The sequence below is a fragment of the Carettochelys insculpta genome, chromosome 6 (genome assembly GCF_033958435.1).
Source record: "Carettochelys insculpta isolate YL-2023 chromosome 6, ASM3395843v1, whole genome shotgun sequence".
Taxonomy (NCBI): Eukaryota; Metazoa; Chordata; order Testudines; family Carettochelyidae; genus Carettochelys; species Carettochelys insculpta.
This window is the reverse complement of record NC_134142.1, coordinates 50489673-50504677: the sequence shown is the minus strand read 5'-3', so window position 1 is coordinate 50504677 and position 15005 is coordinate 50489673. Positions and strand designations below refer to the sequence as shown.

Below are 15005 nucleotides of genomic sequence, written 5' to 3'. Positions count from 1 at the left end.
GTAGCTGGCTAAAGTACTGGTATGTCTCAGAATTGACTAATTACAGTTGCTCCATCTGCCTGATCAGAAAAAATATGAGCAACAGCCAGCTGTTCAGATTTTATTAAATAGGGGGAACTTAAGCTTCTTACTTTCCTTTGACTGCTTCCTCTCACGTAATAAGTTTATTGTGGGCTTTCCCAAAACCATACTCTTGGTCTCATCTCCTTCCCTTCACCTCAAAACTCATTGACTAGCTATCTATAATGGCTGCTATGAATCCTCCTGCAATTTCCAAAAGAAGCTTCAAAGTCTCCAGTCTGCTGAAACCATTCACAATAAGATCTTTAGTGACCTATTCCAACTCAAATGTCAAGTTCTTCATTTTTTTCATCCTTCTTGGCATGTCTTACTCCCGGTGGGGTGGGGGGGAATTATTGCATTATTTTCACAAGTAATGCAATATATAATCATACTAATTTAAATTGTTTTGGAAAGTTATTCAAACTGCAGTACAGAAAAAAACCCACAATAAGTATTCAGCATTTCTTAAACATATGAAAGCTAAGTTACAAACACTTTGTAACTATTGCCCTGCATTCCACTTATAATCCTTGATTTTCATTTAATTTACACCCTGCCCACCCCCATTCCCTCAAATCTCTTCCCTATTAAATTGCTCAGACATTCTCGCATTGAAATCATACAGAGAGTCAGCCGTGCTAGTCTTTATACTATCAAAACAAAAAAGCAGTAAAGTAGCACTTTAAAGACTAACAAAATAATTTATTAGGTGAGCTTTCGTGGGACAGACCCACTTCTTCAGACCATAGCCATACCAGAACAGACTCAATATTTAAGGCACAGAAAACCAAAAATAGTAATCAAGGTTGACAAATCAGAAAAAAAATTATCAAGGTGAGCAAATCAGAGAATAGAGGGGCAGAAAGGGCGGGGGGAGTCAAGAATTAGGTTAAGCCAAGTATGCAAAAGAGCCCCTGTATTCCACATGAAGACGGATTACAAGTGATCAGGAATACCATCCCTGATGTCACCACAGCCAATCTGATGTCTGACCTCTGTAGCTTTGTTCTCACCCACAATTATTTCTGATTTGGGGATAATTTATACCTCCAGATTAGTGGAACTGCTGTGGGCACCCGCATGGCCCCACAATATGCTAGTATATTTATGGCTGACCTGGAATAATGATTCCTCAGCTCTCGCCCTCTATTACCCCTCCTCTGCTTAAGATACATTGATGACATCTTTATGATTTGGACCCATGGTATAGAGACTCTAGAAGAATTTCACAGAGACTTAACAATCTACACCCCACCATCAACTTATGCCTCGATTACAACATGCAAGAGATACATTTCCTGGACGCTACAGTACAAATCAAAGATACCCACTGATCGCTATACTTACCTACACATGTCTAACTTCCATCTTGCACACATAACTAGATCCATTGTTTACAGTCAAGCCCTTAGGTACAATTGCATTTGCTCTGATCCTACTGACAGAGACCAAAAACTACAAGATCTTTACCAAATATTCATAAACCTGAATTACCCCCCAGGAGAAATAAAAAAACAAATTGACAGGGCCAGACGAATACCCAGAAACTAGGTACTCCAAGATAGGCCCAAAAAAGCCAAGAACAGAACACCACTGGCCATTACCTACAGCCCCCAACTCAAACCACTGCAACGCATTATTAAAGACCTACAACCTATCCTTAATCAGGATTCCACACTCCAGAAGGCCCTAGGTGACAGGCCTGTTCTCGCCTACAGACAACCTCCCAACCTTATGAGTTCCTTTGTGTTAAATTCTGTCATTCTACTGTTAATGCTAAATATAGTGTGTTTTTTTTCTTTTAGTAAATGGGAAATCAAGCGCTGTCAATGTTGTGGTTCCCGTGGAACTCATTTAGCCTGTTCCCCGATACAGTCATGGGAGGAAAACTGGGAATGCACAGAATGCAGAAGTATCTTAGCTAAGTCAGGTAATCTTATGACATGCTGGGACATAATTTAGTTTGTTTTATTAATATTCGTCTTGAGTTATCTTGACACAAGTATATTTTTTCAGAAGAATAATGAGGATTTAATTGTACAGGAGATTATCAAAACCAGAGAAAACGCTCCTTGGCTACCTCAGAAAAAATAGACGTTTCTGGTTGTCTGTTGGAAGAGCCCTCTCCTAAGTGCCCCAGACAGTCACCTGGATCCCGGCACAACTTTCTTCTCAGGTGTGTAATTTTGCATGGGGAGGAAGCAACTGCTTGAAAAAATACATGAAATGTTGTGATATGAAGTAGAAGAAAATACTTGTTTTATGAAGTCTGTAATAACACATTTATTTCATCCTGCAACAAATACTTCCTGAATTGCAGAACTAGGCATCCGTGTTTGAGTAGTCACTTGAGGTACATGTTTTGTGAGCTGGACATAAACTTTAAGTATTAGCTCACTAGCCAGAGACTGGCATGAAAACTAGTCTTTTAAGTCAGTAATCCTGTGGTTAAGTGCTAAATTATATTCCTTTACAAAAGTAATATTAAGATAAGCTTTAAATATTCAACTCTTGGAGTCTTTTAAATGCAGCTCCTTCTGCGAGTTGCATGCCGTCCACCAGCTCTGTGCATCACTGCGCATGGCGAAGCTCTGGTGAGTCAGCAGCATTGAATAAGAATGGCGGGGAGGAGGTGTTTTAGGGATGCCTGGCTCTGGGGGAGGGGGAGTGCATTTATTCAGAGTGAGTGGGGGGCTGGGAGTGCCTGGCTCTTGGTGAGAGGGAGGGCATTTATTGCAGCGGGGAGGATGTTGAAAATATAGAAAGACGACAGTCACAGGTGTGGCGATCTTTGAATTCCTGTTGGACACTGCTGTCCTAGTCTCTAGCAGCGCATGGGATTCTTCCATCCTAGGTGCAGGACTCTCCACTTGTGCTTGTTGAACCTTATCAGATTTCTTTTGACCCCGTCCTCCAATTTGTCTAGGTCACCCTGGACCCTTCCAGATTATCTACCACCTTTCCCTCCTCCCAAGCTAGTGTAACCTGTGGATATGTTGTCTCCCATGAAAGGACATAAAGGGCAGAGTGTCCATAACGCACCCTTAGAATAACAAGATATACTGCAGTTTCTTCTGATCACTGGGGCAACCAGTTATATATTGAAAATTGCTGTATAAAACCAGATTGATTATAGGAGTAGCTTACTGTAATTGTGTTTTTTTTTAAATCACACTTCAAGTAAATGGATAAAGAATGATTAGTGACAGAGGGATGGCTGTATTAGTCTGTATTCTATCAAAACAAAAAAAGCAGTCATGTAGCACTTTAAAGACTAACAAAATAATTTGTTAGGTAATGAGCTTTCGTGGGACAGACTCACTTCTTTAGATCATAGCGTTACCAGAATGGACTCAATATATAAAGCACAGAGGTCCAAAAATTGATAAAGAATGAATGTTTGCATAAACTTCAGAATGAAAAATTAATTTTGTAATAACTTTCCCGTTTCCAGGTCACCAAAGATGTTGTGCCAGAACAGCATGACTCCTTGTGCATTATTAGACCTCCCTGCATCTAATAAGATGGTTATGTCCATATCCCCACTGATCAATTCTTCACCAAGAAGTCTATCAGTAAGAAGAATGTAAGTTAATATTTGTTTTGTATTGATCAAGGGTCTCTAAATCAGGGGCAGTATTTTTTTTTTAATGAAGGCCCTCATTTCTTGGTCAACGCATTACTAGTTAAGATCCAGACTCTAGAGAAACGTGTTTCACACTGCAATAATAATAATGATAATAAGTAAATAAAAAGATTTTGTATTCTATTCCAAAGCATCCAGTGGTGTGGGTCTGGACCCCTCTTTTGCATGGTATACAATAGACCGCCAGATTACACGTACATTGTATTCCTGGGAAACCTTGCGTAAGTTGAATTTGCACAACTTGAGAAAGGTGTGGATTGTGTTCCTTAGACCTAATATCTATGAAACCAAGTGTACTGAAATAAATTTTTTAAAACAATACTTTATTGTATTACTAAAACATTGTGAACATATATCAGAGAGGTAGCCGTGTTAGTCTGTGTCTTCAAAAACAACAAGAAGTACTATGGCACCTTATAGACTAACAGATATCTTATCAAGTATCGGAGGGGTAGCCGTGTTAGTCTGGATCTGTAACAGCAACGAAGGGTCCTGTGGCACCTTATAGACTAACAGAAAAGTTTTGAACATGAGCTTTCATGAGCACAGACTCACTTCATCAGATGCTGGTCATGGAAATATGTTATCGTGAACATACTTACTCAATTGCATTATAAGAAATGTACGAAATGAACATACAGAAAAATATTCAGTACATTAATCAAGCCGAGTCTTGATCTAGATCAATCACATCAAAAGATGGCAGTGATATCTCTTGACTATAGTTGGAAGGCCTGGGAGCATGTTCTGGATAAGCTGGCTCTCCCCTTGAAGTGGAGGGCTCAGGGTCAGTTGATTGCGTTGAGATAGTGTCATCTTTCTTCCTGAAAAACTTACCCAACTTGTGCTGCTCCGCTCTGTAAAGCTCTATGTAGCAAACGCTGGCTTCCTTCATCAGTTGGCAACCATAGCACTTCTTTCACGATTGGGGTCATTTTGGTTTGAACACATCAGTCATGCCTTGCATTGTGAGAATTCAGGAGGAGGGCTCTTCATTTTCTTTCATGGTGTTCCTTATCCAGCTCAAGAAGATCCTAGTAGGAGGATTCCTCTACATGGAAATCTGGCAGCTCAGACACATTTCGCTCATCATCCTGCTCAGTGCCAATATTTTTATCCAGCTCTTCAATCTCACTAATAAATTAATCAGCAACAAAGCCTTGTAAATCATTCACAACTACAGCCCAGATATTTTTCCAGACTCCATTAAAGCACTGCTGCATAACATCATTCCAGGCTTCTCTGATTATGTCTGTGGTCACCTTTATGTTAAATTTCTCCTAAAATTCTTTGACATTTGTCTTGTCATTTGACTCTGATACCTAAAATGCTAGAATGTCTAGAATGGATTGACATAAGCAACCATTCAAAGGAGAAAAAAACAGTTACCTACTTTTTGTAACCCTTGCGAATGTTGATTTTCGTGAATGCAGTTGAGGGGAGAGCTTGGAGCCCCAGAAAGCAGCAGCACGAGTGCTCCCCTCTTGGGGCCCCAGGGAAGCAGCAGCTGTTGGCTTCCCCTGGGCCCCAGGCAGGGAGCACTGCAGCTACCACCAGTGCTTCTGCCCCGGCGAAGTCACCTCAGCCCTAGGCACTCCCGGTCCCAGGGAAGCCGCATCAGCTGCCGGCGCTCCTAGCCCTGGAGCTCTGGGGTAGTAAGGCCACTTGCAAATAATTGAATTTGCACATGTGGCACTTGCAAATGGTGAGACCCTACTGTATAAAGAAAAACCAGCACCGATAAAGGGATGTGGCACTGAACTTGAAAGTGTGGGCTTTATTTTAACTATTGTAGGTTGTGAGTCTGCTCAATGGCTTGTGGTCAGTGGTTGGTACTTGCTAAAATTTTAGTATCCACAGATGGGTGTCAGATAGACTTTCTGATTCAGAAAAGCTGATGTAAGGTTTCTTATGCTATAAGTGTTAATATTCATATATCCAGTTTCATTCACAAATACGTTTATTTGTGTCTTTTAGGCAATTAAGAATACATAAAAGAGAAGCTTCTAATATATTGAGGGAATTAAAGTTACAGATTAGTACAAAAACTACAAGACTGAACATCAACAGAGACGATATCTGGAGCAGTGCCTTAAAAGGATTCAGAGGGCGAAACTTCAATCCTGCAAACACTATGGAAGTAAAGTTCATAAATTGCAAGGATAGAGTAGAAGCATATGGTTTTCATGGATCAAAGCATGAGTTTTTCAATTTATTAATGCTTCATCTTGAGAACTCATCACTATTTGAGGGCTCTTCCTCAAAGAACTTATCTCTTGATTGTCAAGGTAAATAAGGCAAAAAAATTATAGTAAAACAGTTCTGTCAAAAATTTGTCAATATAGACAACTGAAAAAAATCCTCTTAATTCTGTTAACAATATGTGAATGGGGGCCCTACAAAATGGAAATAGATGTATGCTAACTTTTTCCTTTTCCATTTTTAAAATGTAAGATCTGGGGTAAGAATTGCAGAGTAAACAACTTGTCTGAGTTTTTTAATACTGATTTGGTGTCACTGGAATACTTGATACTAACATTACAATCAAACTTGAAACTCTTGCTCTCTGGACATGAGTAAATGAAAATGGGTGTTCTTTTTTCAGAAAGAGTACTCTTTCTTATCACTTTCACTTTCCTGTCTTTCTTCTCATCTCCTCCCCTCTGCTCTACTGTATTTATTACTCCTCCACAGCTGCTTGAAGTGTTACTTCCATGCCTCTGAACTTAGTGGCATATAGGGGTGAGCTCCACTGTGATTGGTCTTGACTTGAGGGAGGATGGAATGGTGGGACAGAAAATAAGTTGCTCCTTCCGTAGGATATATCTATGAATTTTTGTCAGTTATTTTCTCAGTCTTTGGGATACGACCAACCTGATAGGTGTTCCCCCGATGTTGAAAGAAACTGCATTCTAGGGGCTTTTTATATTCATAATAATATGATATTGTAGTAATTACTTTTGCAGATCATAGTTCATTATTAATTCAAATATACTTTATTTACAGCTGTAAAAGAGAATTTATATTATGAAGCTGGCCGAATGATTGCAGTTTCTTTGGTTAATGGTGGTCCACCTCCTGGTTTCTTTTCCAAAACTCTGTTTAACTGTCTTGCTTATGGACCAGAGAATGTGAAACCAACAGTGGAAGATGTTGCAGATTTTGATGTAGCACAGACAATAAACATGGTAAATAAAATGCCACACCTGTGGTGGTCTCTTGTTTTGGAGCCTTAAGATGCTAGGTATAAGATTTAGAGTTTAGAATAGCCAAGCTTCTGCCAAGTATTGAGGAATGGTATATGACTGATCAAATTCAATGCATGATTGTTGTCCTTTTGACATAATCTGCATCCTTGTTGGCAATACATATGCCTCAGCCAAAGATGCTCAGAAAATAACATGATTGGAGTCATAGAAGTATTTACTAGGGAAAGATTATTGATTCCAGAATTCTAAATGTTATATTTATTGATGAAACATATATAAAGCAAACAAATACAGTGAAAGCCATGTTATCTAGTACTTGGATAACCAGCAACTTCTTTTGTCCAGCACCATGGCTTAAGGGGCCCCTTGGCCAGTGGCTGCCCTTGCAGGTAGTGGTGGAGCTGGCATCCCCGGCTGTGGCTGGCTGCTCAGTCACCAGCAGGAGGGGCCAGTGCTCAAATAACTGTAAGATTTGATTATCTGGCAATCCCCATTCCCTGGGGATGGCAGATAATCAAGCTTGTACTGTATCTAATAAATATTCTGTTTCCTGCTGTAGATAAAATCATCAAGAACTCTGGTCAGCTTACAATCGGCAATACATAACTGCTATGAATATCTTACTGTGGCTGGGTGTTTAAGACCTATGACAACTCTATCTGACAAGGATATGTTGGTCAACGACATACTGATATACAATGTAATTAAGCGAGTTCTTTCACCTTTTGAAAGGTTTGTGTGGTTGTAAAAGTTTCAAAATATTAATTTATACATTTTCTTACTAAACCGTTGAAAGAAATCTCATTAAAATTGCTATGACTAGTTGTGAAATAAGGTATGTACTACACAGTGTGGAAGATGCTGTAGTAATTGTGTATTTAGATTTTGTGCACAGTTGCATGTACCTTTTTGGGAGCCGAATCATGCACATTGAATTCTAAAAGTTAGGCCTTGTATTGTACTATACTTTTTTCTAAAGTTGTTTTGGAGAGCCGAATAGTCTCCCTTTTAATTTACTTTAGATTTAGTACAATTATATTGTTTAGTTAAAACCAAAGTTTGAAACATGTAATCTGTAAACATGTAGTAAAGAATTCAGATCTGCAAACCTGCCTGTCATTTTATTTTATTTTATTTTAATATTTTATATAATATTTTATTAACAACATTCAATATTTTCAAAGAAACCCAGAAATATCACTATGGAAGAAATCAAGGAGGTCCAATATTTAAGAATTCTATAGATTATTCCTAAAAGGACAAATCCCCCAAATTAATTGTTTTTTCTAAAAATATTATTTTCTACAAATTTAAATGTCTCCTCTTTTTGGGTGGTGGGGGAGTGGGTAGGGTAGAGTAGAGTAAACATTCCCAGGCAGTTTAGAAACATGAAAGATTTAATTGTGGTTTTTATTGTGCAGGCCAAAAGAGATGCAAAAAACTTTCTAATTGTAATAGGATTCTCAAAATGTTTGTATTGCCTAACATTTTAAGCTACTGTTGGTAACATGGATTAAAAAATTAAATGAACATTGTAAACGTAAATTAGCGAAATATGTCTCATAGGCAGGAATTTAATTATTACAGACCACTTACATGCAGCAGCATTCGTAAAACAAAAAGTATTGTGAAACATTATTTGGCGAAATTAGTTTTGTAGGCAATTTCTAATGCCATCTCTTTATATTATTCCAGTTTTAGGCAAGGTTTGAAAACTCTTGGTGTATTAGAAAAAATACAGACACATCCAGATGCGTTCTCTAGCATATTATGTCACAAACCTGAGAGACTTTCAGCAAAAATTCTTGGTGATCTTTTCACAATCCACAGCGTATCAAGTTTAAACAGAATCAAGGGTATTGATTTCTGGATGGGTTATTTACAAGATATTGAAAGTAAGTGAAATCCTGGTTTTCCTCCTAACTCAGTCCAGTTAACCATAGTAGATTTGTGCGTCTTTGTTTATTTGTCTGTTTTTCCTGGGTTTTTTTTTTTTTAGTCAGTCCCTCAGCATCAGCACCTTTGATCAGTTGGTGAAAATTTTTCTCTTTGCCTCATAGTGCCAACTTTTTCTAATGTAGCGTTGGTTGTCATTGCAAGAATACTCAGTTCATTGATCTCCAGAGCACAGATTCCTTTTTAATCGCTGTTCTTCACCAAAATGTCAATGTCTAAGTAACTTATGAGTAACTAAAAATGACTGTATAATATTAAACTTTTTTTCTTTTAGGTGGAGAGTCTACAGCAACACTGGAAGACATTCTGGTTTTTGCAACTGGTACCAGTTCTATCCCACCTAGTGGTTTTGACCCTGACCCCTCAGTTAAATTTATGTTTATAAAATACCCTGTTGGCAACAGACAACTCAACTGCTTACAACTTCCAATAACAAAGACGTATGAACAGTTTAAAAACCAAATGGACTTTGCCATCAGCAGCGCATTAAGACTAACAAGAGTGTAAATATTTTACTAAAGTCAATATTGTAAATTCAAAATTTCTATTTGTGGGATGTACCTTCTTAAGAGCTGCTATTACATTTCTGAGTATTGATGCCCTCTTTTCCCATACCAGTTTTTTCTGTTTTACATAAAATTGCTTTTGTTTTTTGGCTATATATTGCTCTAGTTTGGAAATTATCAAAAAGTCTCATCCCAAATAAGATTTTTGTAACTGGTCATTTTAAGCTACAAAACTGTTTTGGGGAAAAAAAGTAAAAGCCCGAGCCAAAGTTGTGCTGGTTTTAATGCATGTGATCACAAATCAAACTTGTTTGGAGTTTTTTCCTGTGGAAAAAAAAATATATAAACAGACAAGTCACAAGACCAGCAAGCTGAAAATGTATTTAAATCTGGAAAGTACAGTAGTTTGTGTGCTAAACATTTAAAGATTATACTACAAAATTATACAAATTAAAATTGATACAAAGATATTTTCAGGCTCAGATGGAGTATGTAATATCTTTAGTATCTGTTGAATTATGCTACTGTTGAAGTCAGAATTTTGACCTTGACTTCAAGGGAAACTGACAGCATACACTTAAAACCTGCCAGTTTTGATATAGAGAAATATGCATGATTACCTAAATAGTACAAGTAGTGCAGCTGTTTCCTGTAAGAATGATCTACACATTGAGGTGACATGATTTATTGAAATTGAAGCAGGCACATTCTTTGGGTGATTGCTCTAGATTTTTATATTATCTTTGAAATAATGGCAATGGGGCATTGCATAACTTCTGTGGATGTGTTTCCCGCTAGATAACATTCAGGTTTTTTTTCCTTTTTAAAATATTAATGATGTGTTAAATCCACACAAGACTGAAAATTTGGTCTTTAAGGCTATTACATTGTGCATTTGGGAGAATCAACCACAGTTCAGGGAAGACCAAGTCAAAATAATGAAGTTTGAGAACTAAATTTTGCATTTGCTGTAAGCTTCTTGATTTTTTTCTGGATTTAAATAAAATATTTGTCATTTGCACATATTTTATGTATCAGTGTTACACTATAAATTGTTAATGATACAGTGAAAGAAATAAAATTCAGAAGTAGAAAAATCTGAAACTGACTCATAATAGGTTTTAAAAATTAAATGAATAATTGTTAGCTTTGCATGTATTTCTACATTTTATTCCCATTGTTGCTAGTTAGAACAAGATGTTCACATTTTGAATTCAGTGTAATTTTAATAACAACTTACACCATACTTGGTTATTATAATTTCTCCTGATCATTGCCCCAAAATTCCATTAGTGCAGTGCAACACTTCTTTCTTTATTCTTACACTAAACATTGTTTCTCTCTCAACTGTTACTGCCTTTTAAACAGGGTAAGGTGCAGTAATTATAGTACCATATAATTCCATTCTCTACTGAAAGATACTGCAGTGTCCATAGATATCTGGATCACTTTATGTATAATTTTTACTGAGATGCACTGTAATTTCATAGGTAAAATAATACAGGAAACATTTTGATATTACCATTTTTTGTTTCTAATTAAGAGGTGGATGGAGAAGATTTATTTTATGATGTATCTATACAGAAATCTCCCATTGGAGAGAAATAAGATTTGTATATTTTAAGTTAGTTGGTTTTTTTTACACTTCTGATATGTCTCTTAAAGCTATATTTTAGTATTTGATCCTTGAAATAGATTGTAGATTGAGCTTATTCTTAGTCAGTTTTCCTTTGTGATTCAGTGATGATTTTTTCTTAATTTGGTTAACTACTCTTTATCTCAAAGACAATTATAATTCCACAAGGATCCTTAACTGTTTGGATTCTTTGATAGATGAATAAAATAAAATATTAGCCCTTTAAACCAAAGTCTATTCATTATTAATAGATTACTGCCAAGATTCACCAGTTGGTGTTAAAAAACAAAAATAAAATCCAAGCCCCTTACATTTACACACAAATGCACGCACACCCAGCTTCTCCTCCAACAAAAAATCCTGTACAAATAACAATATAGTCCAAACAAACTCATTGTGGGTAAGAAAATCCTGTTAGCAGTCCAATGGATGTATTTTAAAGAAAGCTCAGCTGATGAAGTTTTTTTCACATTGACTGTCTGAGTACCAATTCTTTGTAAATGGGATCTGTTTAGTTGCATGCTTTCTGTTTTCAGCAACTAAATTACATTAAAATGCAAATAATATTCATATAAATGCATTTTAATTATCTTTATTACATGTACACTATTGTAGCTTCTAAGGGAATGTTTTGCAGATATAACTGGAATTTGACGTGACTCAGGTTCCGGCTGGCATATTTAAACATTTAGGATAGTTGAAAATTATATTAATGAATGGTACGATTTTTCTCCAGATTCTTGCAATTACTAGGGCTTGTCTAAACTAACCCCTCCTTCGAAGGGGGCATGTAAACAAGCCTTATTCGAGAATATCAAATGAGGTGCTATACTGCATATGCAGTACCTCATTAGCATAATTCCTGCTGTGCGAACTTCAAAGTTGCTAACTTCAAAGCGGCAACTAGCAGTGAAGCCACAGGCACTTTGAAGTACCTGCACTACTTCAAAGTTCCCTTATTCCCAAAATGTTTTGGGAGTAAGGGAACTTTGAAGTCACGTGGGTACTTCAAAGTGTCCACAGCTACATTGCTAGTTGTCGCTTTGAAGTTAGCAACTTTGAAGTTCGCACAGCAGGAATTATGCTAATGAGGTGCTGCATATGCTATTCTCTGATTGAGCTCATTGACATGTCCCCTTCGAAGGAGGGTGCTAGAGTAGATGAGCCCTTACAGTGCTTTTTCAGGGTTTCTTCCTGATTTTTCTTTTTTTTTTAAGTTGCTCAAACTACGTATCTCTGAGGAGAGGCCTGTAGGGTGTGATTAGTCTTTAATTTTATATTTTAGAATCTCTCTGAAAATGTGTGATATAGACATTTATTTGTATTTTTCCAAACCATTGTTTCTTTAACTAATAGGAAAGTAGTTTCCCTTTCATCAACATTGTATGCCAAAGTAAAAATTACTCTGTGTGCCAAAAGTCTGGTAAGAGCTCTTTCTGAAACAAAACTGATTATATCTCTGAGTTCCACTGCCACTGTATATGTAATATTCTTTATTTTAATTCTTGCGTTACGTCAAGAAACTGTTCCACATATTCTTTCTTTCCATTATTCTAATGATCTCAACTCTAAAGATAAGCAACAATATAAAAAGGCCAACGAAGGGTCCTGTGGCACCTTATAGACTAACAGAAAAGTTTAGAGCATGAGCTTTCGTGAGTTAACTCACTTCTTCAGATGCTGGAGACATGGAGACTTCAGAGTCCAGCATCTGAAGAAGTGAGTTAACTCACGAAAGCTCATGCTCTAAACTTTTCTGTTAGTCTATAAGGTGCCACAGGACCCTTCGTTCCTCTACAGATCCAGACTAACACGGCTACCCCTCTGAATATAAAAAGGCTGGGTCTACACTGCCCCCCCAACTTCGAAGGGGGCATGTCAATCAGGGTGAAGGGAGATTACTAATGAAGTACTGCAGTGAATATGCAGCACTTCATTAGGCTAATTCTCCCCTGCAGCAACTTCGAAGTGTCAAACTTCAAAGTGCCAGCATCTGTGTAGGCTACATGCATGCCAGCACTTCGAAGTTTGGCACTTCGAAGTTGCCGCAGGGAAGAATTAGCTGTGAAGTGCTGCATATTCACTGCAGTACTTCATTAGTAATCTCCCATTACGCTGACTAACATGCCCTCTTCGAAGTTGGGGGCAAGTGTAGACAAGCCCATAGTGTCTTCAGAAATGTCTATTACCATATAGGGTGCATGTACACTAGCCGGCTACTTCGAAGTAGCTGGCACAAGATCAAAATAGTACATGTTGCGTCTACATGTGCCATGAGCTATTTCGATGTTGAAATTGATGGTAGGCGGCGAGACGTTGAAATCGCTATTCCTATCTGAAGATGAGAATAGCGCCCTACTTTGATGTTCAACGTCGAAGTAGGGCGTGTAGACGATCTGCATCCCGCTACGTTGAAATAGCAGGGTCCTCCATGGTGGCCATCAGCTGAGGGGTTGAGAGACGCTCTGTCCAGCCCCTGCAAGGCACTATGGTTGCTGCATGCAGCAGTCCTTAGCCCAGGGTTTCTGGTGACTGCTGCTGCAGCTGGGGGTCCATGCTGCATGCCCGGGGTCTGCAACTGGTTGTCAGCTCTGTGGATCTCGTGCTGTGCAGGCCGTGTCTGGGAGGAGCCCTTTAAGGGAGCAGCTTGGGGCTTTGTTGGCCCCTTTATTTCCACGGGAAGCGCTTGTGTGTGTGTGTGGACACTCCGCATTTCCTTCCGGGGCAGCTCCTTTCAGCGTTCTCCATCGCTACTTCGACGTTGAACATTGATGGCACCAGCCCTGGAGGATGTGTAGACGATACACGTCAAAGTAGCCTATTTCGATGTTCTTATGTCGAAATAGGCTACTTCAACATAGTGTGCTAGTGGAGACGTAGCCATAATGAAGGTCTGTGTATTCTGATAAGTCTCTGTCCTGTCTTTCATGACAAAAGTTTGTTTTCTATGGTGGTACTCTGTTCAAAATTTTGCAGCAGAGTCTCATATTGCATTGAATTAAATAAGAAAATTAGTGCAGTAGCTAGTGCCGTATTCCTTGTTAATTGGTACTTAATTTGAGGTGTCACTTTATTTTGTGGTGTGCTGCATATTTTTTACTAGAAGTTTGTAACTTGTGGATGTAATGGCAGGGGATGGGGGGTTGGAGGGAATTGGTGTTTTTGGTAAAAGAACAACTGTTGGACTTCAGGCACCAAAGACAGCAAGGAAAGTTGTTGGGGCTGTCATTTTCTTTTAAAAGATCAGCAAGAAAATCAATATTGACATTTAAGTGTTAGATTTTGGAATTGACTTCAAATTGAGATGAATGGAATTAATACACATCTGTCCTTTTTGGGTGCTATCATTTAAAGTCTTCTGTGGATTTTAGGCAACAATTTATCTCCAGGTTATATTTAGAAGAATTTTTCATTAGGGTTTATATGCAGATTCTGCTGCACAACTGTGTGGCAAAGGGCAGAATCTTTAAAGAATTCTACAACTTTAGTATTCTGAGAGCCATATATATAGCTTTGAAAAAAATTTACTTCTTTAGTTTTGAAAGTTTCATTATGTTTTTTGTTTTCATTCCTAGTCTATAACTTTGGAAGGCTGGTAAAAAATATCTCCTTTCTTGTGTATTTTGCTTTAGTTAGGCATTGGAGACTAAATTCTTGCTTCAACTCCTATATCTGCCTGAGAACTAAACCTGGAATTACTTTGGCCCTTTCTGCTTATTTTACCCCATTTGTTATGGACATAAAGCACTTACATTCTTTGTCATTTTCAACGTAATTCCTCTTCATAGTCTCTTTCTGAAGCACAAAATTATTTAATTCATTAGAAAGTTGAAGTGTAGAAATAGTAACTTATTTTACTATACAGACTAGCAAAATGGTTTAGGTGAGCTTTCGTGGGACAGACCCACTTCTTCAGACCATAGCCAGACCAGAACAGACTCAATATTTAAGGCACAGAGAACCAAAAACAGTAAGCAAGGAGGACAAAT

At 37.8% G+C, this 15005-nt stretch overlaps 1 protein-coding gene across 2 annotated transcripts in view; it reads left to right on the top strand.

The window, feature by feature from the left end:
- G2E3 (G2/M-phase specific E3 ubiquitin protein ligase) overlaps positions 1 to 11222 on the top strand; it is a 38848-nt gene extending 27626 nt beyond the window's left edge. The window contains exons 10-18 of one of the 2 annotated variants that reach the window (XM_074996910.1): positions 1869 to 1993; positions 2107 to 2239; positions 2595 to 2657; positions 3518 to 3649; positions 5687 to 5997; positions 6716 to 6897; positions 7478 to 7650; positions 8614 to 8813; positions 9149 to 11222. In XM_074996910.1, coding sequence (XP_074853011.1) covers positions 1869 to 1993; positions 2107 to 2239; positions 2595 to 2657; positions 3518 to 3649; positions 5687 to 5997; positions 6716 to 6897; positions 7478 to 7650; positions 8614 to 8813; positions 9149 to 9381 — 1552 coding nt within the window. In that variant the 3' untranslated portion in view covers positions 9382 to 11222. The remainder of the gene's footprint in view (positions 1 to 1868; positions 1994 to 2106; positions 2240 to 2594; positions 2658 to 3517; positions 3650 to 5686; positions 5998 to 6715; positions 6898 to 7477; positions 7651 to 8613; positions 8814 to 9148) is intronic. The other variant, XM_074996911.1, reaches the window with a different exon arrangement.
- Positions 11223 to 15005: the final 3783 nt, after the last annotated feature.